Source organism: Anolis sagrei, chromosome 13 (assembly GCF_037176765.1).
Source record: "Anolis sagrei isolate rAnoSag1 chromosome 13, rAnoSag1.mat, whole genome shotgun sequence".
Taxonomy (NCBI): domain Eukaryota; kingdom Metazoa; phylum Chordata; class Lepidosauria; order Squamata; family Dactyloidae; genus Anolis; species Anolis sagrei.
Window position 1 is genome coordinate 15,938,078 of NC_090033.1, and position 23,427 is coordinate 15,961,504.

The 23,427-nt window shown below is 48.4% G+C and overlaps 1 protein-coding gene across 3 annotated transcripts in view; it reads right to left on the bottom strand.

Moving 5' to 3' along the window:
- LACTBL1 (lactamase beta like 1) overlaps positions 1-23,427 on the bottom strand; it is a 54,826-nt gene that overhangs the window by 6,693 nt on the left and 24,706 nt on the right. For all 3 annotated transcript variants that reach the window (XM_067472826.1, XM_067472827.1, XM_067472828.1), the window contains 4 exons: positions 21,426-21,535; positions 17,965-18,122; positions 13,975-14,222; positions 5,711-5,816 (listed from right to left, as the gene is read on the bottom strand). In XM_067472826.1, the coding sequence (XP_067328927.1) occupies positions 5,711-5,816; positions 13,975-14,222; positions 17,965-18,122; positions 21,426-21,535 (622 nt within the window). The remainder of the gene's footprint in view (positions 1-5,710; positions 5,817-13,974; positions 14,223-17,964; positions 18,123-21,425; positions 21,536-23,427) is intronic.

Consider the following 23,427-nt stretch of genomic DNA (forward strand, 5'->3'; position numbering starts at 1 on the left):
AAAAAAAATCGGAAATACGAATCGCTTCCTTTGTTTCATTAATGGAAGGTGCCCTTCCCTCCTTCCAGAACCATTAAAATCTCGCAGTTTCCCTTCCTTCCCTTGCCGCGAGCTTCCATGCAGAAGGGAGAGGTGGGCGTGGCCAAGCACAGCCCTCTTTGGAGGCCTCGCCCCCAGCGACCTCCAAGGAGCGCTGTGCTTGGCCACACCCACCTCTCCCTTGCATGGAAGCTAAACTAACACTTTAAAAATCTCTCATCTTTCCTTCTCTTCCCTGGCAAACTTCCATGCAAGGGAGAGGTGGGTGTGTCCAAGCACAGTGCTCCTTGGAGGTCGCTGCGGGCGTGGCCTTCAGGAACACATGTTCTTACCCACACTCACCTCCTTCCTCTTTGCGAGGTGGGCTTTGCGAGGTGGGCGTGGCTACACCCAGCTCTTCCGCATCGCCGCTTGTCGCCAGGGAGGTAGCCACGCCCACCTCGCAAAGCCCACCTCGCAAAGCCGCCAATGCAAAGAGGAAGGAGGTGAGCATGGGTAAGAACAGCTGTTCCTGAAGGCCACGCCCCCAGCATTTACAATTCACTGGCGGAAGTCGTAAGGAAGATGGCGGACGCGGCTTCGATATGGCAAAAACACTTCCGGGTTGCCAAAACACGTCGATATTAGGCTTGGGCGGTTTTGTTCGTTAATTTCGTAATTTGTTATTAATTCGTATTTAGCTTACGATCCAATATTGAGCCTTGCAGGAATACTGTGAGAAGTAAATTAGATTCGAAACCATTTTTCGATATCGCTTCAAAAGGTAATTTATTTACGATTTCATTACAATTTAAGAAACTTGCGACTTGGATCAACCAAGCCTATCGTATACCCTAGGCTTGGGTAACCACGGAAAAATTTGGTTCTAAACTCGTTTCGTTTTTAGAGGGGACCTTGCGTTTCATTTTTTTTAATAATTTCCTTTTAAAAATTTCGAAATATATGAACTTTTGTAAAATTACGAATCGATTCGTTAATGGCGGACGAGATTGCCAATAATTACGAAATAATTACGAAATAAATTGAAAAAATTGTGTCGAATCTAATTTACTCCTCACGCTATTCCTGCATGGCTCAATATTGGATCGTAAGCTAATTTAAATACGAATTAATAACGAATTATGAAATTAACGAACGAAACCGCCCAAGCCTAGTATACCCTTTAACAGTCTCAATTTGGCCTCAGTCTTCTGTCATCTAGCTTTGTCAATGTCCTGGATTCTTTCTCCTTCCCTGACTCCCCCTTCCTTTGTTGCGTACTGAGTTCAAACTCCTTACTCCATTGGGTTCAACCCACAGTTCCCAGTGTTGTTTTCTAGGGCTGAGCGGTTTCGTTTCGTAATTTCGTAATTCGTTAAAAATTCGTTATTTTTTTTAATAACGAAGCGATATTGAACCATTCAGGAGCAACTAAAAAACGAAACGAATTTTTCCAATTCGTTTCGTAATTGTTTCGGAATTGATTCGTTATTGATTCGTAAATGTTTCGTTATTATTTCCGCATGTCTGGTGCAAGTTTTAGGGTTGCTGTTTGTTTTCTCAGTGAAAAAAAATATAGTTATTAGGCCTGGGCAGTTTCGTTTCGTTAATTCGTAATTCGTTAATAATTCGTTAATTTTTCCAATTACAAAACGATAACGAACCATTCTGGAGCAATTATTAAAAAAAACGAATTTTTAAAGACGTTTTGTAAATGCTTCGTATTTCGTTATCGTATTCGTTTCGTTATTGTTCTGAGGTCGTTTCGTTATTATTTCCGCATGTCTGGGCCAGTTTTATGGTTTAATTAGTGGAAAAAATTATAATATCACACCAACAGTCAACAACAGAGGGAGAGGGAAGCTTCAGAAGGTTTTGGAGGTTTTTTAGCGTATTTCGCGGTCGCGTCCGCCATTAACGAATCGATTCGTTATTGTTTCGGAAATCGATTCGTTAATTTTTTACCATTTACGAAATTTCGTAAATATCGAACTTTTTAAAAGGAAAATTTTGTAATTATTTTAAATATCAAAACAAAAAAAAAACCCCAAATACAAATCGATTTTAGAAACAAATTTTTCCGTTGTTACCCAGGCCTAATAGTTATCACACCAACAGTCAACAACAGAGGGAGAGGGAAGCTTCAGAAGTTTTTTTAGCGTATTGCGCGATCGCGGCCGCCATTAACGAATCGATTCGTAATCGATTCGTAATTGTTTCCTAATTGTTTTATGATATCCAAAATTTCGTAAATATCGAACTTTTTTTTAAGGAAAATTTCGGAATTCTTTTAAATAACAAAACGCAAAAAAACCCCTAAAAACGAATCGAGTTTAGAAACTATTTTTTCCGTGTTTGGACAGCCGTATTGTTTTCCCTTGTTATTCTTTTCTCGAGGAGAAAAAAACAGAGAAGGAGGTGGCTCGCTTACAAGCATTAAACCTCTCAGGAGAGGACAAAAGAGGACAAGATTCAGCTAAGCTGCTTTGGAGATTTTCCCCGGCAGAAGCATTTTAATCACCGTAAGGTGTCAAAGCTGGAGCTTGTCTTCTCTTGCAATAGCCATTCATGCATTCCAGCCAGGAATCCAGAGGATCGTGGTTGCAAGTGAGGGACGTTTAGGATGACTTCCAAGAGACCGACTCTGAATGGCCCAATATGTATATTAGGCTTGGTTGATCCAGCTCGTTAATTTCTAATCTCGTTAAGAAATCGTAAATAAAATACCTTTAGAAGCGATATCAACTCATTTTGGCAACCTCTTTCTCCTTCCCTTCCACAATTTCATCCTTCCTTCCTTCCTCTCTTTCCTTCCTCGTTCCCTCCCTCTCTTCCAACCCTCTTTCTGCCTTCCTTCCTTCCTTCCTTCCTTCCTTCCCTTTTGTCTTTCCTTCCATCTTTCCTCCCTCCCCTCCCTCTATCTCTCTCCCTCCATTCCCTTCCACCCTTTCATCCTTCCCTCTCGCCTTCCTTCCTTCCTTCCATCCTTCCTTCCTTCCTTCCTTCCTTCCTTCCTTCCTTCCTTCTTTCCCTCCCTCCCTCCATCCATCCTTCCCTTCTACCTTTCCTTCCTTCCTCTCATTTGTCTTTCCATCCTTCCCTCTTCCCTCTCTTCCTCCTTCTCCCTCTCTCCATTCCCTTTCACCCTTTCATCCTTCCTTCCTTCTCTCCTTCCTTCCTTCCTTCCTTCCTTCCTTCCATCCATCCATCCATCCTTCCCTTGCACCTTTCCTCCCTCTCTCCCTTTTGTCCTTCCTTCCATTTTTCCTCCCTCCCCTCCCTCTATCTCTCTCCCTCCATTCCCTTTCACCCTTTCATCCTTCCTTCCTTCTCTCCTTCCTTCCTTCCATCCATCCATCTTTCCCTTGCACCTTTCCTCCCTCTCTCCATTTTGTCCTTTCTTTCCATCTTTCCTCTCTCCCCTCTCTCTCCCTCCATTCCCTTCCACCTTTTCATCCTTCCTTCTTGCCTTCCTTCCACCCACCCACCCATCCATCCATCCATTCTTCACTTCTACCTTTCCTGCCTCCCTCCCTGCCTTTCCTTCCTTCCCTCTTTCCTCCCTCCTTCCCTCTCTCCCTCTTTCTCCCTCTCTCCATTCCCTTCCACCCTTTCATCCTTCCTTCCTTCCTCTCTTTCCTTCCTCGTTCCCTCCCTCTCTTCCACCCCTCTTTCTCCCTTCCTTCCTTCCTTCCTTCCTTCCTTCCTTCCCTTTTGTCTTTCCTTCCATCTTTCCTCCCTCCCCTCCCTCTATCTCTCTCCCTCCATTCCCTTCCACCCTTTCATCCTTCCCTCTCGCCTTCCTTCCTTCCTTCCTTCCTTCCTTCCTTCCTTCCTTCCTTCCTTCCTTCCTTCTTTCCCTCCCTCCCTCCATCCATCCTTCCCTTCTACCTTTCCTTCCTTCCTCTCATTTGTCTTTCCATCCTTCCCTCTTCCCTCTCTTCCTCCTTCTCCCTCTCTCCATTCCCTTTCACCCTTTCATCCTTCCTTCCTTCTCTCCTTCCTTCCTTCCTTCCTTCCTTCCTTCCATCCATCCATCCATCCTTCCATCCATCCATCCTTCCCTTGCACCTTTCCTCCCTCTCTCCCTTTTGTCCTTCCTTCCATTTTTCCTCCCTCCCCTCCCTCTATCTCTCTCCCTCCATTCCCTTTCACCCTTTCATCCTTCCTTCTCTCCTTCCTTCCTTCCATCCATCCATCTTTCCCTTGCACCTTTCCTCCCTCTCTCCCTTTTGTCATTTCTTTCCATCTTTCCTCTCTCCCCTCTCTCTCCCTCCATTCCCTTCCACCTTTTCATCCTTCCTTCTTGCCTTCCTTCCTTCCGTCCTTCCACCCACCCACCCATCCATCCATCCATTCTTCACTTCTACCTTTCCTGCCTCCCTCCCTGCCTTTCCTTCCTTCCCTCTTTCCTCCCTCCTTCCCTCTCTCCCTCTTTCTCCCTCTCTCCATTCCCTTCCACCCTTTCATCCTTCCTTCTCTCCTTCCTTCCTTCCATCCATTCATCCATCCTTCCCGTCCACCTTTCCTCCCTCTCTCCCTTTGTTCTTCCTTCCATCTTTCCTCCCTCCCCTCCCTCTATCTCTCTCCCTCCATTCCCTTCCACCCTTTCATCCTTCCTTCTCGCCCGCCTTCCTTCCTTCTTTCCGTCCTTCCACCCATCCATCCATTCTTCACTTCTACCTTTCCTTCCTCCCTCTCTTTTGTCTTTCCTTCCTTCCCTCTTTCCTCCCTCCTTCCCTCTCTCCCTCTTTCTCCCTCTCTCCATTCCCTTCCACCCTTTCACCTTTCCTTCTCCTTCCTTCCTTCCATCCATCCTTCCCTTCCACTTTTCCTCCCCCCTCTCCCTTTTGTCTTTTCTTCCTTCCCTCTTTCCTCCCTCCTTCCTTCTCTCCCTCTTTCTCCCTCTCTCCATCCCTTTCACCCTTTAATCCTTCCTTCGTTCCTTCTCTCCTGCCTTCCTTCCTTCCATCCTTCCCTTCCACCTTTCCTCCCTCTCTCTATTTCTCCTTTGGGAAGGAAGGAAGGAAAGAAGGAGTGAAGGAAAGAGGGAAAGAAGGAGAGAAAGAGGGAAGGTTGGCCACAGCAACATGTGGCGGGTACAGCTAGTCTATATAAATAAAAACGTTTGTGGGATTAACAGAACTCAAAAACCACTGGACAAATTGACACCAAATTTGGACACAAGACACCTAACAACTCAATGTATGTCCTTCACTCAAAAAAATTGATTTTGTCATTTGGGAGTTGTAGTTGCTGGGATTTATAGTTCACCTACAATCAAAGAGCATTCTGAACCCTACCAATGATGGAATTGAACCAAACTTGGCACACAGTTCTCCCATGACCAACAGAAAATACTGGAAGGGTTTGGTGGGCATTGGTTTTGGAGTTGTAGTTCACCTACATCCAGAGATTACCAATGATGGATCTGGACCAAACTCTACAAGAATACTTAATATGCCCAAATGTGAATACTGGTGGAGTTTGGGGAAAATAGAATCTTGACATTTGGGAGTTGTAGTTGCTGGGATTTATAGTTCACCTACAATCACAGAGCATTCTGAATTCCACCAATGATAGAATTGGGCCAAACCTCCCACACAGAACCCCCATGTGGGCCACAGCAACGCATGGCAGGGGACGGTTAGTGGCAATATAAAGAGGAGATGTCTTCAAGGGCTGCACTCACCTGGTCCCTGGGTCGGCCACCAAGATGTCATCTTTCAGCAGTGCCAAGGCTTCTTGTGTGGTTCCTTTCCACAACAGACTCGTGGAGCGCAGCCTCCTGGGCAAACCTAGGACACCAAAGACACCAAATGAGTATCGTTCATCACACCCCTCTGTGATGAATGGATTGAATTATATTATATGATTGGGGTCTGGCTAGGGGCCTATTAAGGTCCAGCAAAGATGGAGAAACCATCCTAAAAATGGAGAGCTGAAAATTGCATGGGTGGTCGCCTCTCAGCTAAAATGGGTGGTCACCTCTCAGCTCCAGGTTTTCCTGGATGACATCAACTACCTAGATCAGTCACAGTCTGGCTTCAGACCTGGCCATGGCACCGAGATGGCTTTGGTCGCCTTGGTGGATGACCTCCGTAGAGAGCTGGACAGGGGGAGTGTGACCCTGCTGGTTCTCTTGGACATCTCAGCGGCTTTCGATACCCTTGATCATGGTATCCTTCTGGGACGTCTCTCCAGGATGAGCCTTGGAGGTACGGCTTTGTCGTGGCTCCAGTACTTCCTGGAGGGTCGATCCCAGATGGTGAAGCTGGGAGATGCCTGCTCGGACCCCTGGCCTTTGACCTGTGGATGACCTCCATAGAGAGCTGGACAGGGGGAGTGCGACCCTTCTGGTTCTCTTGGACATCTCAGCGGCTTTCGATACCCCCGATCATGGTATCCTTCTGGGACGTCTCTCCAGGATGAGCCTTGGAGGTACGGCTTTGTCGTGGCTCCAGTACTTCCTGGAGGGTCAACCCCAGATGGTGAAGCTGGGAGATGCCTGCTCGGACCACTGGCCCTTGACCTGTGGGGTCCCGCAAGGCTCTATCCTGTTTCCCATGCTTTTCAACATCTACATGAAACCGCTGGGAGAGGTCATCCGGAGTTTTGGAGTTGGTTGCCATCTCTACACAGATGACACACAACTCTACTACTCTTTTTTTTTGAGACTTACTTACTTAGGCGATCCCTCGTTGGACGAGTAAGATGGTCTTCCATTATGGATTTCCTTGTGGGTCCGTAGGTGGCTGTGGAGCCCTATTCTTGCTCTGCATCTTCTTCCGCAGTGAGGGCATTGGTTTCCAGGTGGAAGGCGGTCCCGGTCGGGGTTGGCTTGACGCGCCTTCCTCCTGGCACGTTTCACTCTTTCACCCTCCACTCGTGCCTCCTCAAATTCTGCAGCACTGCTGGTCACAGCTGTCCTCCAGCTGGAGCGCTCAAGGGCCAGGGCTTCCCAGTTCTCAGTGTCTATGCCAGAGTTTTTAAGGTTGGCTTTGAGCCCATCTTTAAATCTCTTTTCCTGTCCACCAACGTTCCGTTTTCCGTTCTTAAGTTCGGAGTAGAGCAACTGCTTTGGGAGACGGTGGTCAGGCATCCGGACAACGTGGCCGGCCCAGCGGAGTTGATGTTGGAGGACCATCGCTTCAATGCTGGTGGTCTTTGCTTCTTCCAGCACACTGACGTTTGTCCGCTTGTCTTCCCAGGAGATTTGCAGGATTTTCCGGAGGCAGCGCTGATGGAAACGTTCCAGGAGCTGCATGTGACGTCTGTAGACAGTCCACGTCTCACAGGCATAGAGCAGGGTTGGGAGGACAATAGCTTTATTATTATTTTTTTGAGAGTCCAAAGATAAACACCTTTAATGGAAAAAAATCATTTCTGAACAGTTGAAGATGTGAGGCTCATGCCTTAACAGCGTATTTCCGAGGGGGGTACAGGCGCTCTTTCCGCTGCTGTTTTTTGGTCTTCAGACCCTGTTCGTGCTTGGTTAGCCTGTGCCGCATGGCACGAGTCTTCTTAGGCCTCAAGTCCAGCGGTTTGTACTTTTTGCCTTTGTAGAATTTCCGGAGGTTTTCCTTCTGGGTTTGGTTAATGACCACCAGCACCCTGGCAATAGATTTGCGAACCACCCGGATTTTGGAGAGTTTGGAAGCTGCTCCACCAGTCACCTTGGCAACCCACAGCTGAGACAGCTCCACCTTCAGATCCTCCAGCTGCTTCAACTCCCAAACTCAAGGTCAATGCCCACCAAACCCTTCTAGTGTTTTCTGTTGGTCATGGAATTCCTGTGTGACAAGTTTGGTTCAATGCCATAATTGTTGGAGTTCGGAATGCTCTTTGATTGTAGGTGAACTATAAATCCCAGTAACTACAACTCCCAAATGTCAAGGTCTATTTCCCCCAAACTCCATCTGTGTTCATATTTGGGCATATAGAATATTTGTGCCAAGTTTGGTCCAGATCCATCATTGTATGAGTCCACGGTGGTCTCTGGATGTAGTTGAACTACAACTCCCAAACTCAAGGTCAATGCCCAGTTTCAATGTTCAGTTTCCGTTTTGGGAAAAATCTTCCAGAAAACAGAAGGCGGAGCATCAGAAATTTGAAATGAAAAGAGAAAGGATTTCTGCAATGTTGCGCAGCCCTAGTTTAGGTTATTTATAGCATGTCCGTGGGGTCGGGTGCCGAACACACGAATCCGAAGAACGATTGAGTCAGGATTCTTGGAGATGTTATATTTGTGCCTGGTCTCAGTGGACAACACACCCGCCCACAGACACACATTGCCTGGATTTACTCCTTAGGCACCCACATGACTCACTTGTAACTGAACAAGAGCCAACTGTGGGCAAAATATTAATAGCTCAGGAATCCCAGCTCACAAAGCCAGCGTGCCAATTGAGTTCCAACATCATGAGGAGAATGTCTTTTGTCACATCCGCCACCACTATATTTCCTTCTGAGATGCTCAGCAGGGTTGACCCATAGATGACGTTGACTTGAGTTCCAACATCATACGGAGAATGTCTTCTGTCACATCCGCCACCTCTATCTTTCCTTCTGGGATGCTCAGCAGGGTTGACCCATAGATGACGTTGACTTGAGTTCCAACATCATATGGAGAATGTCTTCTGTCACATCCGCCACCACCACCTTTCCTTCTGAGATGCTCAGCAGGGTTGACCCACAGATGACGTTGACTTGAGTTCCAACATCATACGGAGAATGTCTTCTGTCACATCCGCCGCCACCACCTTTCCTTCTGAGATGCTCAGGTGGGGTTGACCCATAGATGACGTTGACTTGAGTTCCAACATCATATGGAGAATGTCTTCTGTCACATCCGCCACCACCACCTTTCCTTCTGGGATGCTCAGCAGGGTTGACCCACAGATGACGTTGACTTGAGTTCCAACATCATATGGAGAATGTCTTCTGTCACATCCGCCACCACCACCTTTCCTTCTGAGATGCTCAGCAGGGTTGACCCACAGATGACGTTGACTTGAGTTCCAACATCATACGGAGAATGTCTTCTGTTACATCCGCCACCACCACCTTTCCTTCTGCGATGCTCAGCAGGGTTGACCCATAGATGACGTTGACTTGAGTTCCAACATCATACGGAGAATGTCTTCTGTTACATCCGCCACCACCACCTTTCCTTCTGAGATGCTCAGCAGGGTTGACCCATAGATGACGTTGACTTGAGTTCCAACATCATACGGAGAATGTCTTCTGTTACATCCGCCACCACCACCTTTCCTTCTGCGATGCTCAGCAGGGTTGACCCACAGATGACGTTGACTTGAGTTCCAACATCATACGGAGAATGTCTTCTGTCACATCCGCCACCACCACCTTTCCTTCTGAGATGCTCAGCAGGGTTGACCCACAGATGACGTTGACTTGAGTTCCAACATCATACGGAGAATGTCTTCTGTTACATCCGCCGCCACCACATTTCCTTCTGCGATGCTCAGCAGGGTTGACTCATAGATGACGTTGACTTGAGTTCCAACATCATACGGAGAATGTCTTCTGTCACATCCGCCGCCACCACCTTTCCTTCTGCGATGCTCAGCAGGGTTGACCCATAGATGACGTTGACTTGAGTTCCAACATCATACGGAGAATGTCTTCTGTCACATCCGCCGCCACCACCTTTCCTTCTGCGATGCTCAGCAGGGTTGACCCATAGATGACGTTGACTTGAGTTCCAACATCATACGGAGAATGTCTTCTGTCACATCTGCCACCAACACCTTTCCTTCTGAGATGCTCAACAAGGTTGACCCATAGATGATGTTGACTTGAGTTCCAACATCATACGGAGAATGTCTTGTGTCACTTCCGCCGCCACCACCTTTCCTTCTGAGATGCTCAGCAGGGTTGACCCATAGATGACGTTGACTTGAGTTCCAACATCATACGGAGAATGTCTTCTGTCACATCCGCCACCACCACCTTTCCTTCTGCGATGCTCAGCAGGGTTGACCCATAGATGACGTTGACTTGAGTTCCAACATCATTTGGAGAATGTCTTCTGTCACATCCGCCACCACCACCTTTCCTTCTGCGATGCTCAGCAGGGTTGACCCATAGATGACGTTGACTTGAGTTCCAACATCATTTGGAGAATGTCTTCTGTCACATCTACCACCACCACCTTTCCTTCTGAGATGCTCAGCAGGGTTGACCCATAGATGACGTTGACTTGAGTTCCAACATCATATGGAGAATGTCTTCTGTCACATCCGCCACCACCATATTTCCTTCTGAGATGCTCAGCAGGGTTGACCCATAGATGACGTTGACTTGAGTTCCAACATCATACGGAGAATGTCTTCTGTCACATCTACCACCACCACCTTTCCTTCTGAGATGCTCAGCAGGGTTGACCCATAGATGACGTTGACTTGAGTTCCAACATCATACAGAGAATGTCTTCTGTCACATCCACCACCAACACCTTTCCTTCTGAGATGCTCAGCAGGGTTGACCAATAGAGAGTCCTTCCATGCTATATAACACGTGACATGTGTTATAATATATACAGTGTTCCCTCGCTACTTCCTAGTTCGCTCTTAACGGACTCGCTTTTTCACGGGTTCTTGAAAATCTATATGAATAAAAATGTAATGTTCGTTTGTGGGATTAACATAACTCAAAAACCAATTGACCGATTGACACCAAATTTGGACAGCGTACACCTAACAACCCAATGTATGTCCTTCACTCAAAAAAATTGATTTTGTCATTTGGGAGTTGTAGTTGATGGGATTTATAGTTCACCTACAATCCAAGAGCATTCCAAACTCCACCAATTATGGGATTGAACCAAACATGGCACACAGGACTCCCATGACCAACAGAAAACACTAGAAGGATTTGTTGGGCATTGACCTTGAGTTTGGGAGTTGTAGTTCACCTACATCCAGAGAGCACTGTGGACTTAAATAATGATGGATCTGGACCAAATTTGGCACAAATATTCCATATGCCCAAATATGACCACAGATGTAGTTTGTGGGAAACAGACCTTGACATTTGGGATTTGTAGTTATTGGGATTTGTAGTTCACCTACAATCCAAGAGCATTCCAAACTCCACCAATTATGGCATTGAACCAAACATGGCACACAGAACTCCCATGACCAACAGAAATACTGGAAGGGTTTGGTGGGCACTGACCTTGAGTTTGGGAGTTGTAGTTCACCTACATTCAGAGAGCACCGTGGACAAACAATGATGAATCTGGGCCAAACTTGGCATGAATACTCAATATACCCAAAATGTGAACACTGGTGGAGTTTGAGAAAAATAGACCTTGACATTTGGGAGTTGTGGTTGCTGGGATTTATAGTTCACCTACAATCAAAGAGCATTCTGAACCCCACCAATGACTGAAACTTCCCACATAGAACCCCCATGACCAACAGACAATACTGTATTTTTGATGGTCCTTGGTGACCCCTCTGACACCCCCTCGTGATCCCGACAAAGGTCCCGACCCCCAGGTTGAGAAACACTGGTCTAAAGGCTGTTTTTGAAGGATAACTCAGCACAAGTACAAAATAAGTAGGTTGCCTCTCACTGTCTCTACCTCTATATCTTTCCTAGATCTCGCAAAAGGTTTTCCTCTTCAGATTCAGCACTTACCCTTACTTACGTCGAAGGTGTCTATACCAGTAGGATTTTAATTCTTAGTTTGAGCAAGGACGGAGCTATCCAAGGTGCTGAACCCTGTTACCCAGATGATTTCAGCACCTTGGACAGCTCATTTGCAGATTGAATCCCAAAGCGGATTCACAGCCAACACTTAACACAGCGTGAAGTTTGCTTGCTTGCATGCTGGTTGCTTCTGGATTGAGAGAATCAGCCGTCTACGAAGACGTTGCCCAGGGGACGCCCGGATGTCTTGCAATCCTGCGAGGAGGCTTCTCTCATGTCCCCCAGAACAAAGTTCTGGAGAGACTTATTCTGCATAGAATTACGGTAAAAATAGACCCCTGTCTGATCCCACAGCAAGCTGGCTTCAGGAAAGGCAGAAGCTGCACATCGCAAGTGCTGAACCTGACTCAGCACATAGAAGATGGCTTTGAAAGGCAGCAGATCACAGGAGCTGTCTTCATAGACCTGTCAGCAGCCTATGATACTGTGAACCACCACTGCCTCCTCCTGAGAAAAATGTATAGTATCACAAAGGACGACCACCTCACCCGCCTCATAGGAAACCTGCTACCAAACAGGAGCTTCTTTGTTGAGTTCAGGGCCAGAGAAGCAGATGGCGGAAACAGAAGAACGGCCTGCCTCAGTGGACTGTGCTTCCTCCATCCATGTTCAACATCTACACAAATGACCAGCCACTGCCAGAAGGGACAGAGAGCTTCATCTATGCTGATGATCGTGCCATCACCACTCAAGGAAATCAGCTACCAAACAGGAGCTTCTTTGTTGAGTTCCAGGGCCAGAGAAGCAGATGGCGGAAACAGAAGAACGGCCTGCCTCAGTGGACTGTGCTTCCTCCATCCATGTTCAACATCTACACAAATGACCAGCCACTGCCAGAAGGGACAGAGAGCTTCATCTATGCTGATGATCGTGCCATCACCACTCAAGGAAATCAGCTACCAAACAGGAGCTTCTTTGTTGAGTTCCAGGGCCAGAGAAGCAGATGGCGGAAACAGAAGAACGGCCTGCCTCAGGGGAGCGTGCTTCCTCCATCCATGTTCAACATCTACACACTGCCAGAAGGGACTGAGAGCTTCATCTATGCTGATGATCGTGCCATCACCGCTCAAGCAGGGAGCTTTGAGATGGTTGAACAGAAGCTCTCCAAAGCTCTAGGTGCTCTTACTGCCTATTACAGGGAAAACCAGCTGATCCCTAATCCATCTAAAACACAGACATGTGCCTTTCACCTTAAGAACAGACAAGCATCCCGAGCTCTGAGGATTATTACCTGGGAAGGAATCCCATTGGAGCATTGCAGTGCACCCAAATACCTGGGAGTCACTCTGGACCGTGCTCTTACCTACAAGAAGCACTGCCTGAACATCAAGCAAAAAGTGGGTGCCAGAAACAATATCATACGAAAGCTGACTGGCACAACCTGGGGATCACAACCAGACACAGTGAAGACATCTGCCCTTGCTGCTGAGTATGCATGCCCAGTGTGGAACACTTCTCACCACACTAAAACAGTGGATGTGGCTCTTAATGAGACATGCCGCATTATCACGGGGTGTCTGTGCCCTACACCACTGGAGAAATTACACTGCTTAGCCGGTATTGCACCACCTGACATCCACCGGGAAGTGGCAGCAAATAGTGAAAGGACCAAGGCAGAGACATCTCCAGCTCATCCCCTGTTTGGGTATCAGCCAGCACGTCAATGACTTAAATCCAGACATAGTTTTCTAAGATCTACAGAGACACTCGCTGGAACGCCTCAGCAAGCGAGAGTCCAAAAGTGGCAGGCTCAAACCCAGCACCTCAACCAATGGCTGATACCAAATGAGAGACTTCTTCCTGGGCACACAGAGGACTGGGTGACTTGGGAGGCACTGAACAGACTGCGCTCTGGCACCACGAGATGCAGAAATGGGGCCACAAAGTGGAATCCTCGACATGCGAGTGCGGAGAGGAGCAAACCACAGACCATCTGCTGCAATGCAACCTGAGCCCTGCCACATGCACCATGGAGGACCTTCTTGCGGCAACACCAGAGGCAGTCCAAGGGGCCAGATACTGGTCAAAGGACATTTAATCAACTATCAAACTCACACATTTTGTATTTTCTCTGTTTGTTTGCTTTGTTCTGTTAGAAATGTAATATAATCGACTGGTTGCCCTGACACGAGAAATAAAACAGCGTGGAGTTGGGGTTGGGTCTTATGTCTCAACGGTGGTGCTGTCCATCTCCAACCATCCATAACTTCTCACCTGAAAGTTGGCTGGCCATTCTCCGCAGCGTCACCGGCGATGGCTTCAAGGGCAGTGAACCTTTCTCCAAGAAGATCAGTCCGTCGGCTGAGTATCTCTGCTCTGACTCTCGGAGCCGCCCCAGAGGGTTTTTAATGGCAAAGCTCTGGGCGTAGCGTTCCAACGGGTCGTCCAGGGACGTCACCTTCCCTTCCTCCCATAGCTTGTACAGCATGATGGTGGGGAAGATCTTGGAGACACTGGCAATCCTAACCCGGACAAAAAACATAGGCATGGTTACTTGAAACATCCGTTCTCAGAGTGGTCCTTCCCCACCTTAGTGAAGTGAAGTGGGAATCATAGAATCATAGAGTTGGAAGTGATCACATGCAGGGGCGGCTCATCCATTACGCGAAGTAAGCGGTCGCCGAACACTTTTTTTTTGCCAGGGGCGCAGAGGCGCCTCTGTAAATGCTCCTTGACCGCCACTTGAGGAGTGCCCCCTCAGCTCACAACAGCCCTAGCAGTCCGGGGGGAGCCTCGGCTTTCTTGCCTCTCTGCCGGGCGATCCTCTTCCCAAAGGGGCCGGGCCCTTGAGCCTCGCCTCGCCCCTCTCGTTCCTGCTCCACCCGGCCACCGGGTGCGCGAGCAGAGTCGGTGCTCAATCGTTCTCCGCGTTCGATCCCTTCCCCATGACCGGCTCCCTTTCCCGATCCCCCGGCACTCCACCCGCCTCCTCTTCTCTCCCAAATCTGCAGGTGGGCCAAGGGGCGGAGCCGCCACGCCTGGCCCGCTTTGGGTTCAGAGGTGTGTCTGAAGACCCCAGCGTGCGCACCAAAAGTTGCCTCTTCTCCTGACTTTCTCTTCAGCCATTGGGACCAAGAGAGAGAGAGAGAGAGAGAGCCCCTCCGGCTGGAGGTATCTCCCACCTCCGCTCCCTCCTTTGTTTTTGCGCCTACCTTCAGGAAAGGTGGACATTAGGCCTGGGTAACAACGGAAAAATTTGTTTCTAAAATCGATTCGTTTTTTGGGGTTTTTTGAGTTTCGATATTTAAAAGAATTCCGAAATTTTCCTTTAAAAAAGTTCGATATTTACGAAATTTCGTAAATGGTAAAAAAATTACAAAACAATAATGAAACAATAACGAAACAATAACGAATCGATTCGTTAATGGCGGCCGCGATCGCGCAATACGCTAAAAAAACTTCTGAAGCTTCCCTCTCCCTCTGTTGTTGACTGTTGGTGTGATATTATAATTTTTTTTCACTAATTAAACAAAAAACAACTATAAAACTTGCCCCAGACATGCGGAAATAATAACGAAACGACCTCAAACCAATAACGAAACGAATACATAACGAAATACGAAGCATTTACGAAACGAATTGAAAAATTCGTTTGGTTTTTAAGTTGCTCCAGAATGGTTCGTTATCGCTTCGTTAACAAAAAAAACATGAATTTTTAACGAATTACGAATTAATGAAATGAAACCGCCCAGCCCTAGTGGACATCTCCACCTCTCTCTCTCTCTCTCTCTCTTGGTCCCAATGGCTGAGGAGAAAGTCAAGAGAAGAGGTGACTTTTGGTGCACACGCCGGGGTCTTCAGGCACGCCTCTGGACCCAAAGCGGGCCAGGCAAAGGAGCAAGTGCGGCAAGTGTAGTTACTGGGATGTATAATTCACCTACAATCAAAGAGCATTCTGAACTCCACCAATGATGGAATTGAACGAAATATGACACACATGACGAACATAAAATATATATCAATGATTGGTTGGGGGGGGGGGCAAAATACTGTTTGCTTACCGTTGAAAATTACCTAGGGCCGCCTCTGATCACATGGGACATTTAGTCTTGGTGAAATCAAGATATACTACATCCACAGCATTCCCTGGATCTACTAAGCATCTAACACTATCGAATAATGGGGGAAACCATTGCCATAGTGAAGTTTTTGTAGGTGGAACCACCCATAGATTGTGTTGGGGCTTGCGGGGGAGGGATAGCCAATACTCCAGAGGACAGGAGCAGGATTCAAAACGATCTTGACAGATTAGAGAGATGGGCCAAAACTAACAAAATGAAGTTCAACAGTGACAAATGTAAGATACTCCACTTTGGCAGGAAAAACGAAATGCAAAGATACAGAATGGGGGATGCCTGGCTCGAGAGCAGTACGTGTGAAAAAGATCTTGGAGTCCTCGTGGACAACAAGTTAAACATGAGCCAACAATGTGATGTGGCAGCAAAAAAAGCCAATGGGATTTTGGCCAGCATCAATAGGAGCATAGTGTCTAGATCTAAGGAAGTAATGCTACCCCTCTATTCTACTTTGGTTAGACCACTTTACCTGGAATATTGTGTCCAATTCTGGGCACCACAATTCAAGAGAGATGTTGACAAGCTGGAATGTGTCCAGAGGAGGGCGACTAAAATGATAAAAGGTCTGGAGAACAAGCCCTATGAGGAGCGGCTTAGGGAACTGGGCATGTTTAGCCTGAAGAAGAGAAGGCTGAGAGGAGACATGATGTATCAATATGTGAGAGGAAGCCACAGGGAGGAGGGAGCAAGCTTGTTTTCTGCTTCCATGGAGACTAGGACGCGGAACAATGGCTTCAAACTACAAGAGAGGAGATTCCATCTGAACATGAGGAAGAACTTCCTGACTGTGAGAGCCGTTCAGCAGTGGAACTCTCTGCCCCGGAGTGTGGTGGAGGCTCCTTCTTTGGAAGCTTTTAAACAGAGGCTGGATGGCCATTTGTCAGGGGTGATTTGAATGCAATATTCCTGCTTCTTGGCAGAATGGGGTTGGACTGGATGGCCCATGAGGTCTCTTCCAACTCTTTGATTCTATGATTCTATGATTCTATGAGGAGCAGGGTCTTGGCGGGTGCTTCCCTAGTGGAAGGAGATCCCTCCCTCTGTCCCTCGGTCCCTCCGCACTGACCCCCTCCCTCTGCTCCTTGCCTTGCATGGTAGACCGTGGAGTCCCCGCCCTGACAGGTAGAGGCTCGGGAGGCGCATCATGCCCGGGACGCGGCTGCTGCTCCGCCTGGCTCTGCTCTGCGGAAGCACGCAGCTCGTGGCCCCTTCCCGAAGGCAGAAGAGCCGGCTGGGCCCAGGGAGGCAGAGGATGAAGCAGCCCCAAAGCTGCTTCGCCCGCCACCTCCTCCCCTTCTCCACACCCCTCAGGGGGCCATATCCGGCCTGCGGGCCTTAGTTTGGGGACCCCTGCTCTACGTCTTCTAGTGCATTGGAAACTGAAGATAGAATTGCACTGGAGGACTCACAAATCCCTAGATAATTGTCCTCTCTAGAAGACTCTAGGTCTTCCAGTACAACACTTATGTTCAACTTCCACTGGAAGCATCACATAGAATTGCACCGGAGGACAACTAATGCTCAGATAGTTGTCCCTTCTAGAACGTGGTAGGCCTTTCAACTCGAGGTTGAATCAGATTGCAAACTTTGTAGAGAACCAATCAGGCAGATCGCTCTGTTGCTGCTACCTGACCTGCCTAGTAGGCTTGGGCGGTTTCGTTCGTTAATTTCGTAATTCGTTATTAATTCGTATTTAAATTAGCTTACGATCCAATATTGAGCCATGCAGGAATAGTGCGAGGAGTAATTAAGATTTGAAACAATTTTTTTCAATTTATTTCGTAATTATTTCGTAATTATTTCGAAATTATTTCGTAATTATTATATAAAAAAGTTTCATAGTTGTTGTTTGTTTTATCACACCAACAGTCAACAACAGAGGGAGAGGGAAGCTTCAGAAGTTCCCCCTGTCCCCTTTGGAGGGTTTTTTTTAGCATATTGCGCAATCTCATCCGCCATTAACGAATCAATTCGTAATTTTACGAAATTTTGTAAATTTCGATTTTTTTAAAGGAAAATTTCGGAATTATTAAAAAAAACGAAACGCAAGGGCCCCCTAAAAACGGAACGAGTTTAGAACCAAATTTTTCCGTGGTTACCCAAGCCTACTGCCTGGGCACAAGCTCACCTGTAAATGGTATATTCATTGGGAATGCCAGAGGAGGGATCGGAGCCATTGCGTTTCCCGAAGTTGCCCGTCCACAATACGGTGTCGTTGTAGATAACGATGGCGGACAAAGCGGGCAGGCCAGGGCTTCGGATTTTGTGGCGGAGAAGCATGTCCACCTGCAGAAGATAAGGAAGGAGAGGAGTCAAAGATTTCATTCGGGCAGAGCAAGAGTTGCAGTTGTCGTGTGGCGTTCGTGACCCGCGGAAAGTCTCAGCGCCTTTTACTCTCGGTGTGATAAAAACTCAAAAAATACACGCGAGTCTGCTGCTTTAAGTAGAAAGAAAAATATGATTCTGTTCACTTTAGATCAAAAACACAAAGCAAAACAGAATTGCTCTCATCGATATACAGTGTTCCCTTGCTACTTTGCAGTTCGCTTTCCGCGGACTCGCTTTTTCGCGGGTTTTTAAAAAAAATGAATTTAAAATATACAGTACAAGTAGCAAGTAGGGCTGGGCGGTTTCGTTTCGTTAATTCGTAATTCGTTAATAATTCATTAATTTTTTCAATTACAAAACGATAACGAACCATTCTGGAGCAATTATTAAAAAAACGAATTTTCAAAAACGTTTTGTAAATGCTTCGTATTTCGATATTGTATTCGTTTCGTTATTGTTTTGAGGTCGTTTCGTTATTATTTCCGCATGTCTGGGCCAGTTTTATGGTTTAATTAGTGAAAGAAAATTATAATATCACACCAACAGTCAACAACAGAGGGAGAGGGAAGCTTCAGAAGGTTTTGGAGGTTTTTTAGCGTATTTCGCGGTCGCGTCCGCCATTAACGAATCGATTCGTTATTGTTTCGGAAATCGATTCGTTAATTTTTTACCATTTACGAAATTTTGTAAATATCGAACTTTTTAAAAGGAAAATTTTGTAATTATTTTAAATATCGAAACAAAAAAACCCCCCAAATACAAATCGATTTTAGAAACAAATTTTTCCGTTGTTACCCAGGCCTAGTAGCAAGGGAACACTGCGCTCTGGATGCTGATCTTCTTCCCTCTGGGGGCGGCTCTTCTTTCCTCCTTGCCCTCTTTACCTTCCTCCTTCTCTTCCTTCTCCTCTTCCTTCTCCTCCGCTTCCTCCTCCTCCTCTTTCTCCTCCTCCTTCTCCTTCTCCTCCTCTTCCTCCTCCTTCTCCTCTTCCTCTTCTTCCTCCTCCTTCTCCTCCTCTTCCTCCTGCTCTTCCTCCTCCTCCTCTTCTTCCTCCTCCTCTTCCTACTTCTCCTCCTCTTCCTCCTCCTCTTCCTCCTCCTCTTCCTCCTCCTCCTCTTCATCCTAGTCCTCCTCTTCCTCCTCCTCCTCTTCCTCCTCCACCTCCTCCTCTTTCCCTCCTCTTCGTCCTCCTCTTCCTCTTCCTCCTCCTCCTCCTTCTCTTCCTCCTCCTCCTCCTCTTCCTACTCTGTTTCCTCCTCCTCTTCCTCCTCCTCTTCCTCCTTCTTTTCCTCCTCCTCCTCCTCCTCAGCCTCCTCCTCCTCCTCCTCTTCCTCCTCCTTTTCCTCCGTCTCCTCCTCTTCCTCTTCCTCCTCCTCCTCTTCCTACTCCGCTTCCTCCTCCTCCTCTTCCTCCTCCTCCTCCTCCTCTTCCTCCTCCTCCTCTTCCTCCTCCTCTTCATCCTAGTCCTCCTCCTCCTCCTCATCTTCCTCCTCTTCCCCCTCCTCCTCCTCCTTTTCCTCCTCTTCCTCCTCTTCCTCCACCTCCTCCTCCTCCTCTTCCTCCACCTCCTCCTCCTTCTCCTCTTCCTCCTCCTCCACTTCCCCCTCCTCTTCCTCCTCCTCCTTTTCCTCCTCCTCTTCCTCCTCCTCTTCCTCCTAGTCCTTCCCCTCTTCCTCCTCCTCCTCCTCTTCCTCCTCCTCCTCTTCCTCCTCCTCCTCCTCCTCCTTTTCCTCCTCCTCCTCTTCCTCCTCCTCCTCTTCCTCCTCCTCCTCTTCCTCCTCCTCCTCTTCCCCCTCCTCCTCCTCCTTTTCCTCCTCCTCCTCTTCCTCCTCCTCCTCCTCCTCTTCCTCCTCCTCCTCTTCCTCCTCCTCCTCCTCTTCCTCCTCCTCTTCCTCCAATCTCCCTGTTGTGCCACCCCTACAAAGTTCTGGAGAGAATTATTTTGCATAGAATTATGGAAAAAATAGACCCCTGTCTTATTCCACAGCAAGCTGGCTTCAGGAAAGGCAGAAGCTGCACATCGCAAGTGTCGAACCTGACTCAGCACATAGAAGATGGCTTTGAAAGGCAGCAGATCACAGGAGCTGTCTTCATAGACCTGTCAGCGGCTTATGAGACTGTGAACCACCACTGCCTCCTCCTGAGGAAAATGTATAATATCACAAAGGACGACCACCTCACCCGCCTCATAGGAAACCTGCTACAAAACAGGAGCTTTTTTGTTGAGTTCCAGGGCCAGAGAAGCAGGTGGCGGAAACAGAAGAACGGCCTGCCTCAGGGGAGCGTGCTTGCTCCGTCCATGTTCAACATCTACACAAATGACCAGCCATTGCCAGAAGGGACAGAGAGCTTAATCTATGCTGATGATCATGCCATCACCGCTCAAACAGGGAGCTTTGAGATGGTTGAACAGAAGCTCTCCAAAGCTCTAGTTGCTCTTACTGCCTATTACAGGGAAAACCAGCTGATCCCCAACCCATCTAAAACACAGACATGTGCCTTTCATCTCAAGAACAGAGAAGCATCCCGAGCTCTGAGGATTATTACCTGGGAAGGAATCCCACTGGAGCATTGCAGCGCACCCAAATACCTGGGAGTCACATTGGACCGTGCTCTTACCTACAAGAAGCACTGCCTGAACATCAAACAAAAAGTGGGTGCTAGAAACAATATCATACGAAAGCTGACTGGCACAGCCTGGGGATCACAACCAGACACAGTGAAGACATCTGCCCTTGCTGCTGAGCACGCATGCCCAGTATGGAACACATCTCACCACGCTAAAACAGTGGATGTGGCTCTTAATGAGACACGCCGCATTGTCACGGGGTGTCTGCGCCTTACACCACTGGAGAAATTACACTGTCTAGTCGGTATCGCACCACCTCTCATCCACCGGGAAGTGGCAGCCAATAGTGAAAGGACCAAGGCAGAGACATCTCCAGCTCATCCCCTGTTTGGGTATCAGCCAGCACGTCAACGACTTAAATCTAGACATAGTTTCCTAAGATCTACAGAGACACTCGCTGGAACGCCTCAGCAAGCGAGAGTCCAAAAGTGGCAGGCTCAAACCCAGAACCTCAATCCGTGGGTGATACCCAATGAGAGACTCCCCCCTGGGCACACAGAAGACTGGGCAACTTGGAAGGCGCTGAACAGACTGTGCTCTGGCACCACATGGGGGAACATAGGGCTTCCTAAAGAGGCCCCATCAATCAAACACACCCGCAAAAGTTAACTTCTTGTCCGATCCCAACAAACCTTTTCCAGAGCATCCTTCAGGATCGGGATCGGGTGGTCCAGAGGCACAGGATCTGGGTAACGGGGACACATCTGCACTGTCTCCGGCTTGGTCTCGGTCACGGTTGGGCCTAGGAACAACCCCAGAGAGATAATAGTAGGTTGAAGGAGATGATTCTAAGGTGAAATGCCCTAGGAATTACGACAGTGCTGGCTAAGGCTCAAGGAAGGTCTCCAGGACTGAATGGCAGGTTATGGAAATGTACCTTGGAAGGAGAGAAAGAAAAAGATGGGAAAGGATACAGGAGACAAGATGGAACTGTCCCCTGGCCCCCTCTCTCTTCACTCTGGCCCAGAGTGGCAGTTGGCGATGGGGGCAGGGGTCCCCAACTGTTGACATATGCAGGAGACAAAATGGAACTGTCCCTTAGCCCGTCTCTCTTCACTCTGGCCCAGAGTGGCAGTTGGCGATGGGGGCAGGGGTCCCCAACTGATGACACATGCAGGAGACAAAATGGAACTGTCCCCTGGCCCCTCTCTCTTCACTCTGGCCCAGAGTGGCAGTTGGCGATGGGGGCAGGGGTCCCCAACTGATGACACATGCAGGAGACAAGATGGATCTGTCCCCTGGACCCCTCTCTCTTCACTCTGCCCCAGAATGGCAGTTCTTGCTCAGGGGAGGGGTCCCCAACTGATGACATATGCAGAAGACAAGATGGAACTGTCCCCTGGCCCCCTCTCTCTTCACTCTGGCCCAGAGCAGCAGTTGAAGCTGGGGGGCAGGGATCCCCAACTGATGACACATGCAGGAGACAAGATGGAACTGGCCCCCTCTCTCTTCACTCTGGCCCAGAGTGACAGTTGTTGCTGGGAGGGGGGAGGGGTCCCCAACTGATGACACATGCAGGAGACAAGGTGGAACTGTCCCCTGGCCCCCTCTCTCTTCACTCTGGCCCGGAGCTTCAGTTGGTGCTGGGGAGAGGGGTCCCCAACTGATGTCATATGCAGGAGGCAAGATGGATCTGTCCCCTGGACCCGTCTCTCTTCACTCTGCCCCAGAGCGGCAGTTCTTGCTCAGGGGAGGGGTCCCCAACTGATGACATATGCAGGAGACAAGATGGAACTGTCCCCTGGCCCCCTCTCTCTTCACTCTGGCCCAGAGCATCAGTTGGTGCTGGGGAGAGGGGTCCCCAACTGATGACATATGCAGGAGACAAGATGGAACTATTCCCTGGACCCATATCTCTTCACTCTGGCCCATAGCGGCAGGAGACAAGATGGAACTGTTCCCTGCCCCCACTTCTCTTCACTCTGGCCCATAGCGGCAGTTGAAGCTGGGGGCAGGGGTCCCAAACTGATGACACATGCAGGAGACAAGATGGAACTGTCCCCTGGCCCCTCTCTCTTCACTCTGACCCATACCGGCAACTGAAGCTGGGGGGCAGGGATCCCCAACTGATGACACATGCAGGAGACAAGATGGAACTGGCTCCCTTTCTCTTCACTCTGGCCCAGAGTGGCAGTTGTTGCTGGGGTGGGAGGGGTCCCCAACTGATGACGTATGCAGGAGACAAGATGGAACTGTCCCCTGGCCCCCTCTCTCTTCACTCTGGCCAGAACGGTAGATGGTGCTGTGGGAGGGTGTCCCCAACTGATGACATATGCAGGAGACAAGATGGAACTGTCCCCTGGCCCCCTCTCTCTTCACTATGGCCCAGAGCAGCAGTTGGTACTTGGGGGAGGACATATGCAGGACGTATATAGCGCTCCTACTTTGTGGATTTTCACTTTCCGCGGATGGTCATGGAACATAACACCCGCGATAAAGGAGGGAGCACTGTATATTTACACTCCACTTGCATCATTAGCAACAGAACTTCTGAAGATGCCAGCCACAGATGCAGGTCATGAGAGAATGCTACTGGAGCATGGCCAGACAGCCCTGAAAACTCACTGCAGCCATGAAAGCCTTTGACAACACAGTATTTGAACTTTTTTGTCCGTAGTGCGCCCACCCCGCGTA